Source organism: Leptonychotes weddellii, chromosome 2 (genome assembly GCF_054177405.1).
Source record: "Leptonychotes weddellii isolate Sample4059 chromosome 2, ASM5417740v2, whole genome shotgun sequence".
NCBI lineage: Eukaryota > Metazoa > Chordata > Mammalia > Carnivora > Phocidae > Leptonychotes > Leptonychotes weddellii.
Genome location: NC_138370.1, coordinates 123,765,237 through 123,789,847, shown reverse-complemented (window position 1 = coordinate 123,789,847; position 24,611 = coordinate 123,765,237). Strand labels below are relative to the sequence as shown.

Here is a 24,611-nt window from a genome sequence, read left to right as displayed (position 1 = left end):
GCCGACGTACACATACCAGCCCGCGGACGCCAAGGTCGCAAGTGTCTGGGCTGTACCAGGCAAACGCCCCAGGCCGCACGCCAACAGAAACAGCCAGTATCAGCGCAGACCTTCAAACTTCCATTCATTGTGAGCATCGGCTTACATTCTGCTGCTTGTACAGAAACCGCACGCGAGAATCATGCTTCCAGTGACTCACAAAATGTCCCGAGCCCTCTCTGGATTAGCACTCTTGGAAGGGGCCGGATCGGAACCTCCTGCAGCTCTGCTTTTGCTCTTCTGCTCAAATTTCATCACCGTGAGGCAAACTTCCTTTCATAATTCTCCAACTACGTTTTCTTTTACTCGGGATTTTCGGTGAAGTCCACAAGCTTCCCCCACCCAACCCGGACTCCCGCCAGCCTAGCCCTCCTCCAGCCACTGCTTCTGCCTTCTGACCTCTGAGTCACTAGCCACCTGACCTCAAGGCAGCGCGGACGCAATCTCAGAGACCGGGGCCATCTGCGCAGGTCTCTTCTGCTCCCCTGGTGCTTCTTAAACCCCTGGGACGGGATCCACCGGAGTGTTTAACTATCAATGTCCACTAGAGGGCGCCACTCCGCGGGTGGAACCCTGTGATGGACCATGGATCACAGCTCTCCCTTGCCACCCCTTCGGTTCAAATAGATTAAGAACTCATCAACACTGAGCCCTTAAAATGGAAAAAGACCATGGGCAAAAGGAGCGGATCACACCCCTCAGGTAAAGTTCATCTCTGGTTTTAGTACTTTGGCCCTTGTGGAGGATATGGCTTACAGGGCGTGCTGAGTACAGTGAGTGGGGCTTTACTGCCACCCCCTGGATCATGGCGTGGCAGCACTGGGCTACCCGGGGCAGAGCCAAAGGAGTGGGCTGTCATCTTAGTGACAAGGATTTAAAGCCAACTGTAGCAACCCCCAAGCTCAGAATTTTCACAATTCTTAAATAATTCCTGTCCGCCCAAACAGAACTGACTTCTCCTTCAACCTCTACCCGAGAAGGGAGAAGTGCTTATCTCTTACCGATTTATTTTTTCTCAGAACCCAACAAAACAATGAGAACATGACCACCTTATTTAAAAAGACAAGTGTATTTAAAAATACTTTCTGCTGGCTAGCACTGTGGAAGACAAGCATGGCGGTTCCTCAACAAATTAAAAAGAGAACTACCATATGATCCAGTAATTCCACTACTGGATATTTACCCAAAAAATACAAAAACACTAATTCAAAGGGATACATGCACCCCAATGTTTATTGCAAGCATTATTTACAAGAGCCAAATTATGGAAGCAACTTAAGTGTCCATCAATAAATGAATAGATAAAGAAGATATGGTGTATATATACATAATGGAATATTATTCAGCCATAAAAAGAATGAAATCTTGCCGGGGTGCCTGGGTGACTCAGTCGATGGGCGTCTACCTCCGGCTCAGGTCATGGTCCCAAGCTCCTGGGATCCAGCCCCGTATTGGGCTCCCTGCTTGGTGAGCCTGCTTCTCCCTCTCCCTCTGCTGCTCCCCCCGCTTGTGTGCTCTCTCTCTCTGTCTGTCAAATAAATAAATAAAATCTTTAAAAAAAAAAAATGAAATCTTGCCATTTGCAACAACATGGATGGATCTAGAGACTATAATGCTAAGCAAAATAAGTCAGAGAAAGACAAATACCATACGCTTTCACTCATATGTGGAATTTAAAAAAAACAAAACAAATGAATGGGGGGGGAGAAACAAACCAAAAAACAGACCCTAAAATAGAGAACCAACAGAGGATTGCTAGAAGGGAAGGGGGGGCTGGATGAAATAGATAAAGGGGATTAAGAGTGCACTTACCTTGATGAGCACTGAGTAATACATAGAAGTGTTGAATCACTATATTGTACACCTGAAATGAATATAACACTGTATGGTAACTACATGGAATTAAAATAACATTTAAAAAATAAACAAATACATTCTGCTGGCTGGGTTGCATTTCCCAGTACAAAATAATTTTGATCTAAAATATAGCTTGAGGGGCACCTGGGTGGCTCAGTCCGTTGAGCATCTGACTTGATTTCAGCTTAGGTCATGATCTCGGGGTCCTGGGGATCAAGTCCTGTGTCGGGCTCCCCACTCAGCTCAGAGTCTGCTTGCCCCTGTCCTTCTGCTCCTACCCCTGCTCTCTCTCTCTCAAATAAATAAATATAAAATATAGCTTGAGCCAAATTATATTATCTAAATCTGGTGCTTGCCTTTGTTTTCAGTAGATAGGAAAAACATTTATAAAGGAAAATCTCCAAAACTCAAGCTATAATCTACCTTCTTTTAAAGACCTTTAATATCTTTTATTTACAGGAGGAACCCAAATGACTGATAAATATACAAAAAGAAAAAATACATAAAAATACATGTAACTGGGGCGCCTGGGTGGCTCAGTCGGTTAGGCGTCTGCCTTCAGCTCAGGTCATGATCCCAGGGTCCTGGGATCGAGCCCGCATCGGGCTCCCGGCTCAGTGGAGAGTCTGCTTCTCCCTCTGCCCCTCCCCCTGCTTGTGCGCTTGCTTTCTCACTCTCTCTCTGTCAAATAAATAAATAAAATCTTAAAAAAAAAAATACATGTAACTTCAGTAGTAAACAAGAAAATGTAAACTAAAGCAAGATAATTTTCACCCATCAGACTGGTCAAAATGGAATTATTAGTAATATCTAATATGGTCTGGGTGTGGGGAAATAGATTTTCTTACACACTGTGGGTATAAATATACACTGGTACAGCATTTTTGGAATACAGTTTGGCAGAATCAGTCAAAATCTAAAGTGAAGCATACCTGGGGCACCTGGGTGGCTCAATGGGTTAAGCGTCTGACTCTTGGTTTTGGCTCACGTCCTGATCTCCGGTCATGAGATCGAGCCCTGTGTTGGGCTCCGTGCGTAGCAGGAGTCTGCTTGGATATTCTCTTCCTCTGCCCCTTCCCCTACTTGTGCTCTCTCTCTAAAATAAATAAATAAATCTTCAAAAAATAAAAATAAAGCATGCCTGGGTGGTTCAGTCAGTTGAGCTGCCTTTGGCTCAGGTCGTGATCTAGGGGTCCTGGGATGGAGCCCCACCTTGGGCTCCCTGCTCAGTGGGGAGTCTGCTTCTCCCTCTACCCTTCCTCCCTGGTCGTGATCTCTCTCCCTCCCACACTCAAATAAATGAATAAAGTCTTTAAAAATAATTAAAATAATTAAAATGAAGCATAACTTTTGCCGCTTCAACTGTCCATCTCTGGTGAGCATTGTGATTTTTTTCTCCAGCATCCTTTCCACATATATTTCCCTAGCTTTGTAGAAGCCAGGTGGTACCACAGGTAAACTTGATTGGCCTAAACCAATCAGCACCATCCTGTTTCCTTTTGCTCCCATTATTAATTCCGACAAAGGAATTTAACAAAGGCCCAAGCCAATAAGTACATACCATTCCCTTGGCTACAGTGCTTGATTCACAGTGAGCAATATCCAAATTCAGCTTAGGATGAAGTGAAGTTTTGTCTGATGGCTAGAGAAACACACGTCCTCCTCCATAAGTGAATGAAGAAGCACGTGGCTCCAGGAGTCAAATCTCCCAAACTGTATATTATCTAAACAAAAATTTAAAAATTCATTCCAGATCTAAAGAATCATACTCCTGTATTTAACAAACACATATGTCTCTACCATTTATTGAGTGACGCTGCGCACGTTCCTTAAACCTTCTAAGCCAAGTACCTTGCCTATAAAATATGATTTACATTCTTTCCTTTGTAGGATTATTATTACTATTGTCACAAAGAAATCACTGTGTTAGGGGCACCTGGATGGCTCAGACAGAAAAGCATGTGACTCCTGATCTTGGGGTTGTGAGTTTGAGCCCTATGTTGAGTGTAGAGATTACTTAAAGAAGGGGTGGGAGGAGAGGAGGGAGGAGGAGGAGGAGGAAGGAGGAGGAGGAGGAAGGAGAAGAAATCAATGTGTGAGATGGTGTGGAACTGAAATAGATAAATAACTTATGATTCCCAATCTTTAGAGACACAGACAATTTAGTGGGGGTGGTGACACTGGATTATTGTTCTTGCCCATGTGACTTCAGAATCAGGGCCTGACTCTTCTGGAGGGTCTAGGAACAACTTAATTAACAGCTTTTCTACTAAAAAATATATATAGTGGGGGCAGGAGGAGGACAGATAGTAGGTATACATGTAAGCAAAAGGAATGATGATCCAAGGAAGAGGCTAAAAACACGTTGGGGAGGGAAGTGGCCAATTAGAACACTATTGTCATGGGGTGGAGGGAGAGTTTTCAATTCTAGCAGCTACATTAATAGAGATCATTTTCTAGATCTAGAGACATGGAGATAGCCAAATGGAAATTAACTGACAAAAAAACCTATGCTCTTGACTGATAGGAGATCCTCCCATGAACTAGGGACAGAAAAACATGCTGAATTAAGATATTTTTGTTTCATTTCCCTTATTCTTTCTTATTTTAATTCTTGTTAACCAATAATACATTTTCTAAAATTTTGCTAGAACCTTCCTCACTTCTACAGGAGATGACCCTGCATGCCAAAGTAGAACATAAAGGATTGAATGAGACTATGCAATGGGGGGAAAATAAAATTTCACTGAAAGCAAAAGAAAATGACATTTTGTGGATGGGCTGGTAGGGAAAATTTTCTCAGTGTTTATACATTCAACATTAGATATCCACAAACATCGATAAACACAAAGCTCTAAATCACAAGTTACTTACAAGTGTTGGGGCGCCTGGGTGGCTCAGTCGTTAAGCGCCTGCCTTCGGCTCAGGTCATGATCCCAGCGTTCTGGGATAGAGCCCCGCATCGGGCTCCCCGCTCGGCAGGAAGCCTTCCACTCCCCCTGCCTGTGCTCCTCTCTCACTGTGTCTCTCTCTGTCAAATAAATAGATAAAATTAAAAAAAAACAAGTGCTGACAAGTGATGTCAAGGTTTGTGGTAAGATACTTCTCCAAAGGACATGTTAAGAAACAAAATGTATGTTAATTACAGTTTAAATTTTTCTCATGTCTGAAGCTATCAAGAGGAAAAATAAGGCCCTCAAAAAGCAGTGAATGAAAAACATAATTTTTCATTCACATAGAGGAGTGTTAAGAGTCCATTACTAATGTAAAAACACAACACAAAACAATAAAGAAAAATCCATTTAGTCCAATTAATGAGGACCAGCCTTAAAGCCTTAGGAGCAGTGACCCTGCTGTTTCTAATTCCCTGCCAGTGGTTCATTTATATTGAGGAGGGCTTAGAAAACAAGTCAATCACATTTTTCAGTCTAGTCTGATTCAGAGTTCACTACAGATTGAGACTTCTACTGTCGCACAACTCAGATAAAAGAACCAATAATGAGCAGCGCCGGGGTGGCTCAGTCATTAAGCGTCTGTCTTCAGCTCAGGTCGTGGTCCCGGGGTCCTGGGACCGAGTCCCACATCGGGCTCCCTGCTCCGAGGGAAGCCTGCTTCTCCCTCTCCCAGTCCCCCTGCTCATGTTCCCTCTCTCACTGTGTGTCTCTCTCTGTCAAATAAATAAAATCTTTAAAAAAAAAAAAAAAAGAACCAATAATGAGAGAGTCACATAAGGAAACCCATCTTCTTTGTTTCCATTTCAATAGGAAGTCAGCTATTCCAAACAAGCAAGGGATTCTCAATCAGGAGACCCAAGTTCTAAGCCTCAGTCTGTCACAACTTTGACCAGGTAGTCTTTACAAGACATGTTTCTTTATGACCAGGCTGCTTGTATCATGTGCTGTACAGGAAAATTAACTCAGCAACACCCCCAAAACAAATAATCTGATTAAAATGAGAAGACATGAATAGACATTTCTCCAAAGAAGACATCCAGATGGCCAACAGACACATGAAAAGATACTCAACATCACTCATCATCAGGGAAATGCAAATCAAAACTACAACAAGATATCACCTCAAACATATCGGCAAGGATATGGAGAAGGAACCCTCATGCACTGTTGGTGGGAATGCAAACTGATGTAGCCACTGTGGAAAACAGTATGAAGTTTCCTCAGAAAATTAAACCCAGAACTACCATATGATCCAGTAATTCCACTACTGGATAGTGGAATACAAATATACTAATTGTATTGAATACAATACAAAGAATACAAAAATACTAATTCAAAAAGATACATGCGCCCCTTTGTTTATAGCAGCATTATTTACAATAGCCAAATTATGGAAGAAGCACAAGTGTCCATCTATAGATGAATGGGTAAAGAAGTGGTATATATATATACAAATGGAATATTATTCAGCCATTAAAAAGAATGAAATCTTGCCATTTGCAACAACATGAATGGATCTAGAGAGTAGCATTAGCTAAGAGAAATAAGCCAGTCAGAGACAAATACCATATGATTTCACTCATGTGGAATTTAAGAAACAAAACAAACAAAGGGGAAAAAAAGACAAGCCAAAAAACCCCCCTTTTTTTTTAAAGATTTTTTATTTATTTATTTGAGAGAGCGAGAATGAGAGAGAGAGAGAGAGCATATGAGAGGGAGGAGGGTCAGAGGGAGAAGCAGACTCCCTGCTGAGCAGGAAGCCCGATGCGGGACTCGATCCCGGGACTCCAGGATCATGACCTGAGCCGAAGGCAGTCGCTTAACCAACTGAGCTACCCAGGCGCCCAAAACCCCTTTTTTTTTAAAGGTTTTATTTATTTATTTGTTAGAGAGAGAGAGAGAGAACAGGTGGGAGGAGGGGCAGGAGAGGGTGAAGTAGACTTCCCACTAAGCAGGGAGCCCGATATGGGGCTCGATCCCAGGATCCCGAGATCATGACCTGAGCCGAAAGCAGACGCTTAACCGAATGAGCCACCCTGGTGCCTCAAAACAGACCCTTAAATAGAGAGCAAATAGAGGGTTACCAGAGGGGAGGTAGGTGGGGGGATGGGAGAAATAGGTGACGGGGATTAAGAGTACACTTACCATGTACTGAGTAATGTATAGAATTGTTGAATCACTATATTGTACACCTGAAACTAACATAACACTATGTTAACTATACTGGAATTAAAATTAAAAACTTAATTTAAAAAAAGACAACTTGCCACCCCTGTATCCAGAGTTTCCAAAAAAGAATTAACAGATTATTTCAAATTTATTTGTTGAATTCCATACAATGTTGTATACATTATTTGTATGCTCTTAAATAAATGCAAATAAAACCATCTGTGGAGCTCAGTAAGATATAATATTTATTAATTGTAAAACATACATCCACACAGCAAGCCCATTTCTCTCCACCAGGACATACACATATTTCCTATTAGGTTTAATTGCATCCTTGTAAGGAGAGCAAAGTAATCTTAAACTGAAAGAATTATTTTTGGTTCAGTATCTATAGCTCCAGTTTGCAAAATCTTCTTTTTCAAGTAGTTCTGCCAAGGTTCTAACCACATATGATCCTCCAGTCTCAGCTTGCACTTACAGTAAGTTATATTTAGTTCCTTAATTCTAAAGTTCACAAACTGTTTTCATAGACAAAAGATACCAAAAGCAAATATAGAAATGAAAAGGTAATTGATCTTAGATCCTCAGACATTGAGGTGATATGGTCATACTGATCTTTAAATAAAAATAACATCAAAATAAGCTGGAAAGCCACTTGGCTTTTAAGTATTGTCTGCTTCCCACACTGTACAGTCTGTTGGCAATACTTTTTAAAGTAAAAATAAAACAATATCTCAGTGTGAAGCCTATTCATGCCTACACATTAATTTTGTCTAGCATGTTAGTCATACCAATCTAGTCAAACACCTGGTCAGAGGTTAAAAATAGAGCTTCAAAATCAAGACCGAATTTTAATTGAACCACCTATAGACTTCTACTTTGGAATCCCTCAATTTGCCTCCTCCTGAATGTCCCGCTCTTCTGAGGACCAGGTATCTAAAGTCAGAATTTCAATATTAAGCTCTGCAGAGTAATAGAGAAAAGTGCTAGTTAAATTCTTGGGCTAAGTACTAATCAGTGCCTTTTGGAAAAAAACAACACATTGTTAACTGGTTAAGGCAAAAATCCCACACAAATTCTGGTCCCCTTAACAACCATTCTCTAAAACAATAAATGCCAAGTATGACCAGCACACTAGAAATCAAAAACCTAGAGCCAAACTGGCTTAAGCTTCCCACCTGAAAGTCGTGGACTGGGGCACGAGAAAAGATGTGTGGACTGTAGGTAGACAGTTTTGCCTGTTGATGAAGAACTTTCGGGAAGGCCTAAGTGTTTGAGGAAACGAGAACACGGGAACACCTCTGGGTGCTGTCTGCTATCACCTTCAAACTATCAGCAGACAGGAGTGAAGTCCATAACAGAGGACATTTCCTTCCCAAAGCCTCTTCAGGGTGGAGTTCAACAGTAATTGGCCAAGAGAAAAGTAATCAGTCCAAGTCGGTCGGTAAGCCAGCTTCCCATCTCCTAATTCTGTATGTATATACTTCCTTTCTCAATGACAAGCATAGTCCTCAACTCGAAAGATTACCTACAAAATTCTCCTTTACCATTCTTATTTCAATCCTGTTCCTGCATGCAGGAACACTGGCACCAGAATCTTACAATAAAGAGGACTATCTAAGGTCGGAGTCACACTAAATCATTAGACATAAAAGGTTTCTTTGAGAAATTTGCATTAGTGTGGTTCTTAGAAAATCAGCAGAGAGGTCAGATTCCCATAATATAATGATCAAACATCAACAATAATCACAGAAACCAAAGACATACGTCTATCTATAGAGAGCAATTACATATCTCCTTAAAGCCTAGAAACAAGCAAGCTTTTTAAATGTATATTTATAGTTAAATTAGGGTAAAGGAAACATTTTCTCTTACTGATCCTAATTTTTTCATTTCTTCAACAGATCCTAGTTGTTATCACCTCCTCCACCAAACCCATTCCTAAATAAATGTACACGTTTATACAGATAACACAGAAAGTTCATATAACATGACAATTATAATGTTTCTTTGTCCCTTTTTAAACTCATTTTTAATCTTGGGTAATTTTAAATGCACAATCTACTAATAGTAAATACACATTCATGTAACAAGAACCATATCACTATTCTTCCATCGGATATATCTTGAAATAGCAACAGTGGACTTGAAAGGTGACAGGATATCAGTCGGGGAGGAGCTTCCTGGGAAACACTTGGAAGTCTTTGTCTTTTTTCTTCTGCAAGGCCTTTCTCAGAAAATGCAGGCAGTTCCGAAGTAAAGGACAAACCCACGAATCTCTCTTTGTAGGATATCAGCACTTTTGTGGCAAGACGATGTCATCTCAAGGGCTAAAGCAGCATCTAAAATCACAGGGGGACATATGCCCAAATGGTCTACATAAAATCTTCCTAGAAATGGATTTCTATCTCACTTGCTTCCTCACATTGAATATATTTGTAATATTGTAAGTATTACAAAGTCTAAGAAAACTTTAGACCATATATATCAAAAACAAGATTTTAAAGGCAATCTTTAGGACAATTATCAACCGAAACTGTCATGTATAGCATACCATCCCCTTGTATGTAAATAATGACTAATTTTGACAACATAGATCCAAGTTTCATAGGGGCTACAGTTTATAGAGTATGTGTAATGAGTGCATTGCAAAGACTTCTCCCAGGGCCTGGGAAGGGACCCATACCAGCGAGGAACTGAAACTTAAGACTTGTTCACTTCACAGTAAATTCACATATGATGTCACAGACGTTCCAAAGGCTTTGTGGAGGTTAACAGATTAATTCCAACAACACATTTATGAGAATGTGGGATTTTATTATCATCACATTTTACAGAGTTAATAAGATACTAAACATTGGATGACTTGTCACATAGTAAATTACCACTCAAAAGGTCCGATTTTTGTTTTTCGGTTTTTTAGTACTAAACAGTTATACTTAAAACGAAGGCAATCCTGTTACCATTTAAAATTGACATTTAATTTTTCAAATCACTGTTGGTGTCTAGTCACTTAAGTTATTAATTTATTCTGCTTTCTTTAAAAAAACATGTGTGACATGTGTTTATCCTGCGAGTAGGTCCACAGTGGGGTGGGAAAGTGTTCCAGTGGGCCCTCTTTTCACTGTGGTGACACATGGTAAAGCCTGGAGCTTGTGGGGCCCTTTTTACTGTGGTGTTGGAGCAGGACAGTGATAAAGTCCATTAGAAGCAAAAAATAAAAATAAATAAAAGGAAGGCAATCATCTAGTATAGTGCTGATCCTTCTTTATTGGGAAAAAGATTACCAAGCAATCATTTTGTCTTTCTTGCTTTAAAAGCCCTAAGGGACAAATGACTGATAATGGAGATAAGTATATATCCTTCCACAGCACTTGTCACTGTAAATTCACATTATTGTAGCCAATAAAATACAGGAGATTAGTTTAAGAGCAAGAGATGCAAGCTCTATGAAAAGGGATTTCATCCCAGAGACAAATGCCACTTCTGGTTTTTTTTAAGTGGCACATCTCTTTCTCTATCAGGAGTTCTCATGGAATCAATCACTGGAGAATGCTTTAGCTGCAGAATTTGAACTTCCGCAAGCTATAAAATATTTCCCATGGAGGGTTACTTTGCTTTAAGTATGAGAAACCAGACATACCCAGTTCAGAACCAAAATGACTCTCAGTGCTGGTGTTCCATTGGACGCAAATCAGCCTCTGAATCATCTGACAGGGGAGATCCTGATACCTATAAGTTAATAATCAAGCATTACAGATTCTCAATAATTATGAAAGTCCCAATCCTCCCCAAATCCAAATTCTTGTTGTTCAAATATCAGATGTTTAGAATTAACTACTCATAGCTCAAGTTGTTGGCACAGAAGAGGATGATGAAGTAAAGAGATGTTATTCTTTGACCTCTTTGTTGATACATATGTTACAAGATACTTCTGACGTGCAGAGGTAGTACAAACCTGCTGCAACCCATCTCTCCTACTTACCGAACAAATAAAACCCTTTAAGAAAAATATAAAAAACAACTGAAGATTAAGGAGAGGAGTCAAAAGTTGGCAATGTGGTCCTTCACATGGGGGTCAGTTTCCAATTTTGTCTGTTTTTCACTCCTATGCCTTTGCCCAAAAAGCAGGCCCTAGTCTCAGAGTAATGAAGAAGTACAAGAGGCCAAAAGTCTGAAAGAAACTCCCTTGTTATCCCAGAGAAACCAGGAAAAAGGGTCCCTGCAAGCCAGGAAGTATGGGGGGAGAGGGATGGTCCTGGAGGGAAGAGAATTAGAGGAGGGACCCTCTAATTCTGTGTATAGACCCACAGGAGTCTCAGCCCAGTTCCTGAAGCATGCATGCATGGGATAGCCCCACCAGCACAGCAAAGGCTTGGGAGGACTGAACTGAGATTTGAATTACCTTCACAAGTCTCTAGCTAACCCCAGAGCCACATAAACACAGGACAGATGCAAACTAGGATATCAAAGACTTAGAGAACTGAGGTTTGAAACACTTCTCACAGGAGATAAGGCAGAATTTATAGGGTGAACAAAACTTGGATGACTGCCTGCTAAAACAAAAATTTCAATATTCTCCAGAAGATTATAAATGATTAGAACAGGACCCAGAGACTACACAACATAACATTCACGGTTTCCAAGATAGAATCAAAATTATTGGCCATAAAAAGATCCAGCGGGGCACCAGGGTAGCTCAGTCGGTTAAGCATCTGCCCTCGGCTCAGGTCATGATCCCAGGGCTCGGGGATCAAGCCATTCGTCGGGCTCCCTGCTAAGCCAGGAGCCTGCTTCTCTCTCTCCCTTTGCCTGCTGCTCCCCCTGCTTGTGCTTTCTCTCTCTCTGTGTAAAATAAATAAATAAAATCTTAAAACAAAAAAAAAAAAAGATCCAGGAATGTGTGATCAATTCTCAAGGGAAAAGGCAATCAACAGATACCAATCCTGAAATGGCCCAGATGTTGGGACTTTATAAACTTAGATAAGTTATATAGATAGATAGGGAGAGAGAGAGAGAGAGACTTTAAAGAAGTAATATAACTATGTTACATGAGGTAAAGGAAAACAAACTTGAAATGAATGAAGAAACAGGAATTCCTAGCAGAGAAATACAAGCCCAAAAAAAGAACCAAGTAGACTTTTAGGACTTAAAAATATAGTATCTGAAATTTTAAAACCTCTCTGGACGGGCTTAAATAGCAGAATGAAAATGACAAAGTGAAGAGTCAAAGAACTTGAAGATAAATCAATAGAAACTACCCAATCTGAACAGCAGAGATTAAAAAAAAAAAAAAAAAAAAGATGAAGAAAAGCAGAGTCTCAGGAACCTGTAGAAAATATCAAAAGGTCTCATATCTATGTCATTGGACTCTCAGAAAAAAAAGAGACAGAAAGATTATGGCACAAAAAAATATTTGAAGAAATAATGACCAAAAACTTCCCAAATTTGGTAAAAGAGGTAAGTTTATAAATCAAGAAGCTCAGCAAATGCCAAACAGTATACATTCAACGAAAACTATGCTTAGATGCATCATATCCAAGCTAATGAACACAAAAAGATAAAGATAAAATCTTGAAAACAGCTAGACAAAAATGAAACATTACATACAGGTGAAAAATTCAAATGCCTAAAAATGTCCCACCAGAAATCAGAGAGATCATAAGATAAAGGAATGATGTCTCGTAGTCCTGGAAGAAAAATTTTTAAAAAGCAACCTACCAACTCAAATTCTTTATCCATTGAAAATATATTTAAGGAATGAAGGCAAAATAAAGTTATTATCAAATGAAGTAAAACTAAAAGAGTTTGTCACTCATCAGACCTGCTCTGGAAGGAATGCTAAAGAAAGTTTTTCAAGCTGAAGAAAAATGATACCAGAAAACAAAACTGTAATCTTTAAGAAAGAAGGTAAGAACAACAGAAACGGTAAGTGGTTAGGTAAATACAGAAGACTACTTTTCTCCCTTAATTGCTTAAAATATTTATGACTGTTTACAGCAAAATGTATGACCTAGTATAGTTTTCAATGTATGTAAATAAGAGACATATAATTCTAACATAAAGTCCAGGTTGAAGTAAAAGGAAATATGTTTGCAAGTTTTCTACATTTTATAAGTGGTACAATATTTACCCGAAGTACACTGTGAAAGATTAGTTATGTACACTGCAAAACCTAAAGCAATCACTAAAAAAAATCATACCAAGAAATATCCCCAAAAAGCCAATACTAAAAATATTCAAATACAAAAGGAGACTGGAAAGGGAAAACAAAGGAACAAACAAAAAAACAAATAATATAAAGAGCTAGATCTTATATCTATATAAGATATATATTATATATATTGTATCTATATAATATATAGACCTAGATCCAGATATATCAGTAATCACATTAAATGTTAATGGCCTAAGTATTCACTAGCAGGCAGAATTCTGAAGCTATCCCCCTAAGATTCCTGCCCCTGCTTAGTCAATCAAACTAATTTAGCTCCTGCTATGAAGCAGCTTTGCACAAGGAATTAATGTTACTAATAAGCTGACCCTCAGATAGAAAGATTATCCTGGCAGGCCCAGGATAGGCCTGGCAAACCAATCACGGGTACTCTTAAAAGCAGAAGAGTAAGTCAGAGATGAGACAGAAGGGGAGGCAAGAGAGGATCAAAGAGTCAGAAGGACTTGACCACTATTTCTAGCTTTGTAGATGGGAGAAGTAGGCCCCAAGGCAAGGAATGTGGGTAGTCTCTAGAAGCTGACAACAACCCCCAAGGGTCAGCCAGCAAAGAAACAGGGACCTCAGTCCCACAACCTCATGGAACTAAATTCTGCCAACAATCTGAGTGGGCCTGGAAATAGATTCTCCCCTAGAGCCTCCAGAAAGAAATGCAGCCCTGCTGACATCTTGATTTCGACCTGTGAGACCCAAGGAGAGAAGCAGCTATGCCCGGGCTTCTGACCCACGGAAACTGTGAGATAGGAAGTATTTTAAGGTGGTAGCAGTATATTAGCAGCAAGAGAACACAAATACACATTTCAATTAAAAGAACTGAAGTGACAGAATGGATACAAAAGAAAGACCCTACTTACAGGAAACACTGTAAATTTTCAAAACAGACTATATGAAAGTAAAAAGATATACCATGGAAACAAATAAGTATAAGTAGGCTGGAGTGGCTATCTTAATCTCAGATAAAATTAACTTCATGGCACAGCGCACTACAAGAGATAAAGTGAGACATTTCATAATGATAAAAGGAACAGTGTATCAGGAAGACAAAAACAATTATAAGTGTATATGTACCTAATAATAGAGATTTAAAATACATGAAACAAAAATAAACAGATATAAGAGAAAAATAAGTAATTCCACAGTCAGTAAAAGATTTTGACAGCACTCTTTCAGAAACTGATAGGACCCAACAAACAAAAAAATCATTAAGGACACAGAAGATCTGAAGAACACTATTACCACCTTAATCTAATTTCACATTTATAGTAGGGTATATCTGACAACTGAAGAATATATACATTATTTTCAAGGGAACAGGTTCATTCACCAAGATAGGCCATATGCAGGGCGCCTGGGTGGCTCAGATGGTTAAGCGTCTGCCTTCGGCTCAGGTCATGATCTCAGAGTTCTGGGATCGAGTCCCACATCGGGCTCCCTGCTCGCAGGGAGTCTGCTTCTCCCTCTGACCCTACCCCCTCTCACGTACTCTCTCTCATTCTTGCTCTCTCAAATGAATAAATAAATCTTTAAAAAAAAAAAAAAGATAGGCCATATGCTGGGCCATAAAACATATCTCAGTGAATCAAAAACAATCAAAATCATACACAGTATATTCCCTGACCACATGGAATTAAATTACAAATCAATAATAATAAAATACTAGGGAAACCTCAAATATCTAACTATAAGACAACACATTTCTAAATAATTCCTGGGTTAAACAAGAAATTACAAGGGATCTAAGAAAATGTTTGGACTGAGTATAATGAAAATACAACATATCAAAATTTGTGGGATGAAGCTTCACCACTGCTAAAAAAAAAACGTGTAGGGCGCCTGGGTGGCTCAGTTGGTTAAGCGACTGCCTTCAGCTCAGGTCATGATCCTGGAGTCCCGGGATCGAGTCCCACATCGGGCTCCCTGCTCGGCGGGGGGTCTGCTTCTCCCTCTGCCCCTCCCCCCTCTCATGTACTCGCTCTCTCTCATTCTCTCTCAAATAAATAAATAAAATCTTTAAAAAAAAAAAACGTGTAGCTACGTGCATAGAAAAGTACATAACGGGTATAAGTGTGTAGGAAGTGGGCGAGTGGAGACAGATTCCATGGATTATGCCATACTTTACTTACAAAGATCTATCTTACAGATGTTCCACAAGTCTATAAAAATAGACTTTTATAAATATGAAAATGTTTGTGTTAGGCACAGAAACAAAATTTGGTTCAATGTATTGATCCATACCATGAAAAGCGCAAGGCAAGTCACAGCTTCTGCCAGAAAGCCTCTTGCTTTCAGTCTCCTGTTGTTTCCCTTCCCATTCAGATTTTCCACACACACACATTCATCTTATTTTGGTATTAATTTGTGTTTTTCACTACACTTACTTTCTCCTTTAATGTATTTTAAATACAACTGGGAAATGAACAAGTAAACTAAGAATAAAAATGCAGAACCAGTTTATAAATATAAGAGGATTAGTTCAAAGGAACAAATAAAAATTTGAAGTATGAAGCCCGCCAAAGCTTTTCTTCCATTTCATGAAACTAGATTTGGTTATGTACCCCTGAAAAGTGGTTTTGAACAGTAGTACACTCACAGAGAGCAAGTGAAAATTCTGCACCTTTAAAATCCACATTAAGTTTAGAAGTATAAAAGGAATTTATTGAAACTCTGTAGTTCCTAAAAGTAAAATGTGTGATGGTAATTAATCTTCACACAACAGGAATTTGTTTAGTTTTGATTATGTTGCTGCAGAAGTTGTTAGCAGAAGATAAGGCAAAGTAATAGCAGTCAATAAACCTGTTTCTCAGTATCGCTGGGTAACTGTCTCTGTAATTTGTTCCCCTCAACAATATTATTCCCCTTGTTTGTAGAGTTCTACAAAATTATTTAAAGAGTAGTGGTAGAAAAAAACATCCACATAGAGACAGAAGCAACATACAGGTGCTTTCTAGGGAACAGAAATGCTTCAATAACGAGGATGCAGAATTAAATTCCAAAACAAAAGTTGTCCAGCGTCAAGGAGAGGTGAGAAATCTGTAAGTGCAATGATATATATCCAAAGTTTATAACTAGTTATGGTTGGCTCAGGAAATTTAAAAGTCTGCCTGTTTTCTTAATGTGAAAATGAGTGATATGACTGTTGTTGAAGCAGCAGAAACATAAGTATTCTGAAGAATTAAGAGAAATTACAGAAAAATAATTATATATGGAAGAACCAGTCTTTAACATGCGTGGAGTGGATTGTCTTGGGGGAAAATGTCAAATAGATGATACATTTTAAAAGAATAAAAACAATTCAAGGAATGAAATATGGGTTATAACATTGGGGTTAATGCAGTGAAATACTATAAATTACCACAAAAGTTATATAAAAGCCATAGTTAAGCTTTATACACACACACACACATACACACACACACATGCATTTTTAATCTATAAAAAAGTGATTACTGTAAGCTAATCTATATATAGAAAATGTCTATATAAATATATATGTAATAAAGGTACTGAGGGCAATGAACAGTAAGAAAAAATTTAACAAAATGGTATAAATCCTACCAATAAATGTGCCCAATCCTTAAAAGCAAACTTTCCCTAAGCTAGTTTAATAAGGAATTATGAGACCCAAGTTCTATCCAACCAAGAGAGGATTTCTGGGGCGCCTGGGTGGCTCAGTCTGTTAAGCGACTGCCTTCAGCTCAGGTCATGATCCTGGAGTCCCGGGATCGAGTCCCGCATCGGGCTCCCTGCTCAGCGGGGAGTCTGCTTCTCCCTCTGACCCTCCTCCCTCTCATGCTCTCTGTCTCTCATTCTCTCTCTCGCAAATAAATAAATAAAATCTTTAAAAAAAAAAAAAGAGAGGATTTCTGTACCTGATGTAATGCGATACTGGGCGTGTGCAAGTCAATAGTGGCCAGAGAAGGAATTCGAGATTCTGAAAGATTTTTGTTCTCTTTCCTTATTAACCTGGAATTTCGAGCTAAATAAAAATAACCATAAACACAGTGAAAAAATTAGACATTTTTTTAGCTTTTCCACATTCTGAATCTGTCCCTCAGTGTGTACTCAGTGTACACATTTACTTACATACATCTGTACATATTTACATAAATATGTAAAGTTACTCTAATTTTTATATTTAGTATTTTGTTAGTTTATTTAGCATACATTTTCAATAATGTATACAAAAAGGCTGAAAAAGTAAAAGCATTATAAACATACCTATGCCTTCCAAGGCTCTTAGTTCAGGGAGATGATTATAGTTTAGTTCAGGCAAACGGACATCTGTCTTAGAGTATTCCCTTCTTTTCTTATTTGCCTGAAGTAGGCTCTTTTCACTAGTGACCTAATATCAGAATGATTAACACAAGTGAATTAGCTTCCAGGTAAGCTTGGCTTGCCCCTTTTGTAACTAATATATTGATATCCTAAACTTTAGGAATTTAAGAATAACACAAAACTTCAGAAGTCCTGCAATGAGCTTTTGAGTTTCTTTAATTGGATGTTTCTTCTTGTTCTCTGAATAGAGTAAGTGTTAAGGCTCTTGGTTCAAATCAGTTATAAAATAATTAGTTCAAAAGAACTATCTGTAAGTACAAAAAAAATAATGAGTTCAAACTACTAGATTTACATATTCAAAGAGTGACAAATAAAATATATAAGAGATGCTTATAATAATACATTATTCACATCTCAGAATTAGAGCATGAGGCAGGGGAGAGGGGTATTGGTCTTCAACCCAGATGTTGAAGAAAGTTTAGGCTTAACTCTGCCTCCATTAATTTTCATCAAGAAGAGACTCAAATGTGTCTTCTCCCCACTAATCTCTACCTCCTCTCTTGACTGCCTCTTAAAAATAAGGATAAACAGAAATAAGATCTAAAATTAACAGACAGCCTTGATTATGCAATGCCTGAAAGAAAGCCGATATCAATTCCAGCAACGTGGTATCGAGCCAGCTACTCTGAAAAGCCTTGCTGATCAAAGTAATCTGCCAAAGCAGACCAAGAATGTAAAACACAAAAATATCTACAGAGAAATCAGTAGGGTGTGGAAGAAAAGGGAAGTACTATGGTTATAGAAATTGTGGGCCAAGAATAATAAAAAGAAAAACAAATGCAATGCCCAAATCATGAGAGATATGAAAAGAAGGCTATATTTTTCAGACTGAGGATAATGAGAAGGGTAGAGGAGGGAAATCTGGGAGAAAAATACTCCTTTGGGAACACATCCACACCTCCCATTCCCTGGCAGAAGAATTAATTCACCACATTCCTTAAACATCTTCTATGTGCTAGACACTGTATTAGGTATAGGGTAGAGCTGTAAGGAAGGAAACAAACAAAACACATATTTCTGCCTCGGAAACTTACATTCTAGTTGGGAGAGACAGACAATATATAAATAAGTGAATATAGAGGCTGTTAGGTGTATGCAATGGGAAAAAAATTAAGCAAGGAGAGAGGATAGAGAGTAATGGGAGACAAAATGAGTTCAAATATTAGGGAGGACCTCACAATAGGCTTCATGTAAGCCAAGGAGGAGAAAAAGCAAATTCTTTGGATTATCGGGGGAAAGAATGTTCTAAAGCAGAGGAAATAACAAGTGCAAAAGCCCAAATATAGGAGCATGTCTGGTCATGTTCGATGAATACAAGGAAATCAGTGGGTTGGAATGGATTGATCAAGAATGAGAGTAGCCGGAATGGAATAAAGGGATGAGGAAGTCAATCAGGGATTTCCAGGCCCTGTCAAGGACTTTGGTCTTTATTCAGAGATGACAAGACAATGGAGGGTTTTGAGTGGAAGAATAATGATGATTTAAGTTAACTTTAAAAAGAAGCATTCTGGCAGCTATGTTGAGCATAATAACACTCCTCTGAATCTTCAGAAGACCTCTGAACCTTGTACATGATTCCACTATTATAATCTGTCACTGTTTGAATATGTTGATCCTAAACTAGACCATGAGCTCCTTGAAGAGAAGGATTTGATTTATCGATCTCCAGTGTCTCATATATAATACATAATAAATTTTTGTAAATGAATAAATAGAATACTTTCACCAAAAATCTGGCATGAGTGAGGTACAATTTATCTTGTCACCTACTCTACAAAAGAACCTATCACCAAGTATTAAGAAAATGTAGTATTACCAAAAAAATTAAAGCAGATGTCATTTAAATAATATCTTATATTTAAACTTCTAGACTTGCAAAACTTACTTAAACTTTAAGATTTTCACATTTCTGATTATGACAGGTTGGGATGATATACATATAATTAAGGTTCCACTTTATGATATGTCTCCAAATAAAAGACTCAGTTCTTCGCTATTATATTTAAAATGAGTGGAAGTCTAGAAATGACTAATGCTTGCTCGTCTACCACTGGGAATAGTTCACTTACTGATGAGGTCACATTAATATTATAAATGCCTGATGGAGAATGTTTATTTGGTTTAACAAATGGAATACAATTCTTCTTGGTTTTCTCATCCACTCTGTAACAACAACAAAAAATTTAAGTTAGAACCAGCGGTAATTATTTTTCAAGCACAAAACCAAAACCAAATGACACAAAACCAAGCGACCTGCAGTTTAATCAGCATTTAATGCCTGTTCTTAAATACACAATGAATATAGATCTGGTGAAACATTCTGTCCTTTGCCGCTACCCTCATGCCTCCCACCTAGCTCCCAACTCCAACCAAATAAATTACTTTCCTTCCAGCAAAATTTCCAAAATAAGCTTCTTTGGACCACCAAACTCCCACAGCCATACCATGTAGCAGCAGACCCTTAAAACCAATTACTGCTTTTATTATGATAACCTCCTTTCACATTTTTAGACTAAATAGTTGTAAAGCTTCTTCACCTTAAACAGTACACAATCCTTCTTTCTTAATACTCAGGTGAGTTTTTTTTAATCAAATGCTAGTAATTTTCATCACGTAGGCCAAAAGGCTTTTGAAACAGAATCCTGACAAGAAAGAAGAGCACCCGGAAGCCTGAAACTAACATAATATGGCTGAATTGACAAACACTTGCAATTTGCAAACATACCCTTTAAACAACTCTTTGTTCTTATTTTCCTAATTCATACCTGTAACTCGGAACTCCTGGGATAGTCACCATTCCAGAATTAATACCGGGAGCCACCCCAGCAAGGCTGTGCGCAAGGCGAGGGATTGCCACGCCCGGACTTCTAGAGTGGTCCACACTGCCATCGCTGCAATCTCGGAGGTTGGTAGGAGGCACCGTTCTGAGGTGGCTCATTCCATTGTCAGGGAGACAGCTCGTATTTGAAGCTCGACTGACTTTTTCAACCTTTTCTCCATCCATTTTTGACCCTTTTATTTTAAATACTTTAGAATCCTTAATTTTGGGATCAGCATTGGTATCCTGACCATTAATAAAAATGTTAATAACAGTATGTCAAATATACTGCAATAAACAAAATATATTGCCTTTGCTAAAAAAAAAAAGTTAAAAACATTAATGATCTGAGGAGAATGAAAAATCATCTCTTCCTATAAAGAATTTGTCAACCAAAGCAAAATTCCATAAATACCACCTTACTGTACTCCTGTTTTCTTTATTCTATCTATAGAATTAAAATTAAACCCAGGATTCTTGGTCAGACATGTATTTTGAATAAAAATGCAGGGGCGCCTGGTTGGCTCAGTCGTTGGGCATCTGCCTTCGGCTCAGGTCATGATTCCAGGGCCCTGGGATCGAGCCCCGCATCGGGCTCCCTGCTCCGCGTGAAGCCTGCTTCTCCCTCTCCCGCTCCCCCTGCTTGTGTTCTCTCTCTCTTGCTGTGTCTCTCTCTGTCAAATAAATAAATAAAATCTTTACAAAATTTTAAAAATAAAAAATAAGGCAATTCACGGGGCACCTGGCTGGCTCAGCCAGTAGAGCATGCAACTCTTGATTTCAGGATTGTAAGTTCAAGCCCCACGGTGGGTGCAGAGATTACTTAAAAATAAAAAGTCTCTAAAAGAAAAAGAAATGCAATTCACATTAGCATCAGATTAATATGATACATACATATAGCAAATTTATATATATATTTCAGTAGAAAAAAATGTGAAAGAGGAACGAAGTACGCCCACTTTTGTTCTTATATATCTAAAGTACAAATTGAAATATAAAATTGATAACTCCTTCTTCTTTCAGTTCACTTGAGAAACTGGGAGTGGGTTGGCAGTGGACTTGAATTACCTCACCAAGAACAGATTCTGGATAACCTACCTGCAAAAGTAAACTTCAAATAATTTGAATATCAATTTTAAAATGCTCTATACAAAATTTTTAAAGTGATCTTTTTCTCTCCTATCACTTAAAGAAAAAAATGGTTTGTGTCCATGTGTTTACATGTGAGCACAAGTATCTAAATGTTCTTAGATGAATATGATTTCCTGACAAGACCTATTGCACAGTCGGATACACAGTAGGCACTCAATACATGATATATTAAGACAGCTTTTTAAAAGGGAATGTCTAAAAAGAAGATAACATTTTTACAACTAATCTAAAAGTTAACGTGTTCACCACTCAGAAAACCTTTCTTCATCTTCATTTTTTAACTCCAAAAATTTAAGGATAAACTAAATCTAAAACTGAATATACACTGAAGCACCTGGGAGGATCAGTTGGTTAAGCGTCTGCCTTCGGCTCAGGTCATGATCCCGGGGTCCTGATATCGAGTCCTGTGTCGGGCTCCCTGCTCAGCAGGGAGTCTGCTTCTCTCCCTGCCCCTTCCAACCCCCGCCCCTTGTGCTCTCTCTCTCTCTCTCTCAAATAAATAAATAAATAATCTTAAAAAAAAAACTTAATACACATTAAGACATGGTCATTACCTGTACCACAAGTGTTTTCCTCTCTTCACATAAGGAATCATCTTTTTCCTTTTCCTTCTTTCTGTTTTGGGATTTTTTAGATAAAGAAATATTTCTGGCATCTTTCTGTACTTTCAATTGTAATTCCTGAGAAAATCTACATAAAAATACATTTGTCAATTCAATAAAATTGCATAAAACAGATAAATCTAGAAAAAAATTCATTTTCAAGGTATTTATTTTTAAAAATTGAGTATTAAGGGACACCTGGGTAACTCAGTCAGTTAAGCATCTGTCTTCAGCTCAGGTCATGATCCTGGAGTCCCAGCCCCACATCTGGCTCCCTGCTCAGCGGGGAGTCTGCTTCTCCCTGTCCCTCTGCCCCTCCCCCTGCTCCTTCTCTCTCTCTCTCTCTCTCACTCACCCTCTCTCTCAAATAAATAAATAAAATCTTTTTTAAAATTGAATATTAAACTAGACTATGGGGGCACCTAGGTGGTTCAGTTGGTTAAGCGGCTGATCTTTGGCTCAGGTCATGACCCCAAGGTCCTGCGTTCAAGCCCAGCATTGGGCTCCCTGCTCAGCAGGGAGTCTGCTTCTCCCTTTCCCTCTGCCCCTCCCCCCTGCTCCTACGCTCTCTCCCTCAAATAAATTAAATCTTTAAAAATAAAAAAAAGAAAAGGAATTGTGTGAGTATTTGAAATACAAACTATACTAGCCACTTTATTCATGGAATATTTTTATTTAAAGACTGACAGAAAACTACTACAGTTATTCAGACTTGGGGTATTCTGCAGACTTTTTTTTTTTAATGAAGAAGGGAAAGCAACAGGTAATATTTGTGTTAATGATAAAATTCAAATTTTTATGCAAAATTAGAATTCTGTTAAACTTGTGTCCACTACTGTGACCTTAACAGATTCCCAATACTTAAAAAGACTTTTCTGATGACAGAGAATGTGGCTTTTTGATACCATATAATGAAACATGTTATCATTTTAAAGATCTACATTATTTAACAAAACAATATTTTCCAAATGACTCATAATGATGTTACAAAAGCATGCATGGGTAAAAGATCTATTCAAAGTGCAAGTTAGAGGGGCGCCTGGGTGGCTCCATCGTTAAGCGTCTGCCTTCAGCTCGCGTCATGATCCCAGGGCCCTGGGATCGAGCCCCACCTCGGGCTCCCTGCTCGGCAGGAAGCCGGCTTCTCCCTCTCCCACTCCCCCTGCTTGTGTTCCCTCTCTCGCTGTGTCTCTAATCTGTCAAATAAATAAATAAAATCTTTAAAAAAAAAAAAAGTGCAAGTTAGACAAATGGATTTTAATGTAACAGGGTAAGAAAAGTTCACTGATGGGCGCCTGGGTGGCTCAGTTGGTTGAGCAACTGCTTTCGGCTCAGGTCATGATCCTGGAGTCCCTGGATCGAGTCCCGCATCGGGCTCCCTGCTCAGCGGGGAGCCTGCTTCTCCCTCTGACCCTCCCCCCTCTCATGTGCTCTCTCTCTCTCTCATTCTCTCTGTCTCAAATAAATAAATAAAATCTTTAAAAAAAAAAAAAAAAAGAAAAGTTCACTGATATGTTTCAGATTCCACAACGCAACCAGCCTTTAAGAAACTACCACTGTCAAGTTTTGGTATAGTATCACAGTTTTGGGTATGGCATCGATAAAGAATACTCACAATTATCTAAAAGGGCTATTAAAATACTCTTCCATTTTGCAACTATATATCTGTGTGAGGCCAAAGTTTCTTCATACATCTCAACCGAAAGAATATATCACAACTAATTGAATGCAAATGCAAATATGAGAGCCGGGGTATCTTTTATTAAGCTAAAGATTAAATCGAGTTGCCAAAATATAAAGCACTGTCATTGCCCCTCATCTCACTATCTTTGGTTTTGTCAGCTGCACGGATGCCAGCAGCTCTGGCGCACCCAGGTTGGGCCCAGCAAGGTCCCAGCACAGAGGTGGCAACAGCGTCGTGGGACTGGCTGTGGTGTGAGGTCAGGGGCAACGGGAGATGGCACCTTTGCAAATGCATCAGTACCCAAGATGATGGCATCTCACAGCTGGCAGCAACATACTAATCAGTGACCTGAGGGGTAGATGTCTCCAGTGGGACACAGAAAGAAAAGCACGAAGTGACTGCTTCACGAAAACCAAGATCCCTAATTTAGTGAATTCAGGGGGCCACTTCTAGGCACTGCATAATTGCTAAGGGTGAATAGAGGTAGCGTTGTAAATATTTGAGATCCTATAAAAGCAGGTGGGTAGAGAAATAAGAGAATACCCTTACTTTAACTCTAGGATGGGGTGCCCCAGAAAACATGAGTCGGTACCATACCTCTCAGCAAATCCATCCATATGAAAGAAATCATGATGGAGGAGCTCAGCACAGAAGGGTCTTTTGTCTGGGTCAATATGTAAGCATTTCTGGAAAACCAAGGAATATACACAGCTCATATCAATGAAAAACTGCCTACATTTAGATTTCTAAATATAGAAAAATAGAAAAT

At 38.8% G+C, this 24,611-nt stretch overlaps 1 protein-coding gene across 1 annotated transcript in view; it reads right to left on the bottom strand.

Moving 5' to 3' along the window:
* Positions 1–7,241: 7,241 nt before the first annotated feature.
* The window catches only part of CDKL2 (cyclin dependent kinase like 2), a 19,832-nt gene continuing 2,462 nt past the window's right edge, over positions 7,242–24,611 (bottom strand). Inside the window, exons 2-9 of the mRNA XM_081812873.1 lie at positions 24,440–24,588; positions 22,111–22,246; positions 20,352–20,650; positions 19,656–19,749; positions 17,470–17,593; positions 17,121–17,227; positions 10,663–10,751; positions 7,242–9,361 (exon numbers count right to left, since the gene is read on the bottom strand). Coding sequence (XP_081668999.1) covers positions 10,686–10,751; positions 17,121–17,227; positions 17,470–17,593; positions 19,656–19,749; positions 20,352–20,650; positions 22,111–22,246; positions 24,440–24,588 — 975 coding nt within the window. The 3' untranslated portion in view covers positions 7,242–9,361; positions 10,663–10,685. The remainder of the gene's footprint in view (positions 9,362–10,662; positions 10,752–17,120; positions 17,228–17,469; positions 17,594–19,655; positions 19,750–20,351; positions 20,651–22,110; positions 22,247–24,439; positions 24,589–24,611) is intronic.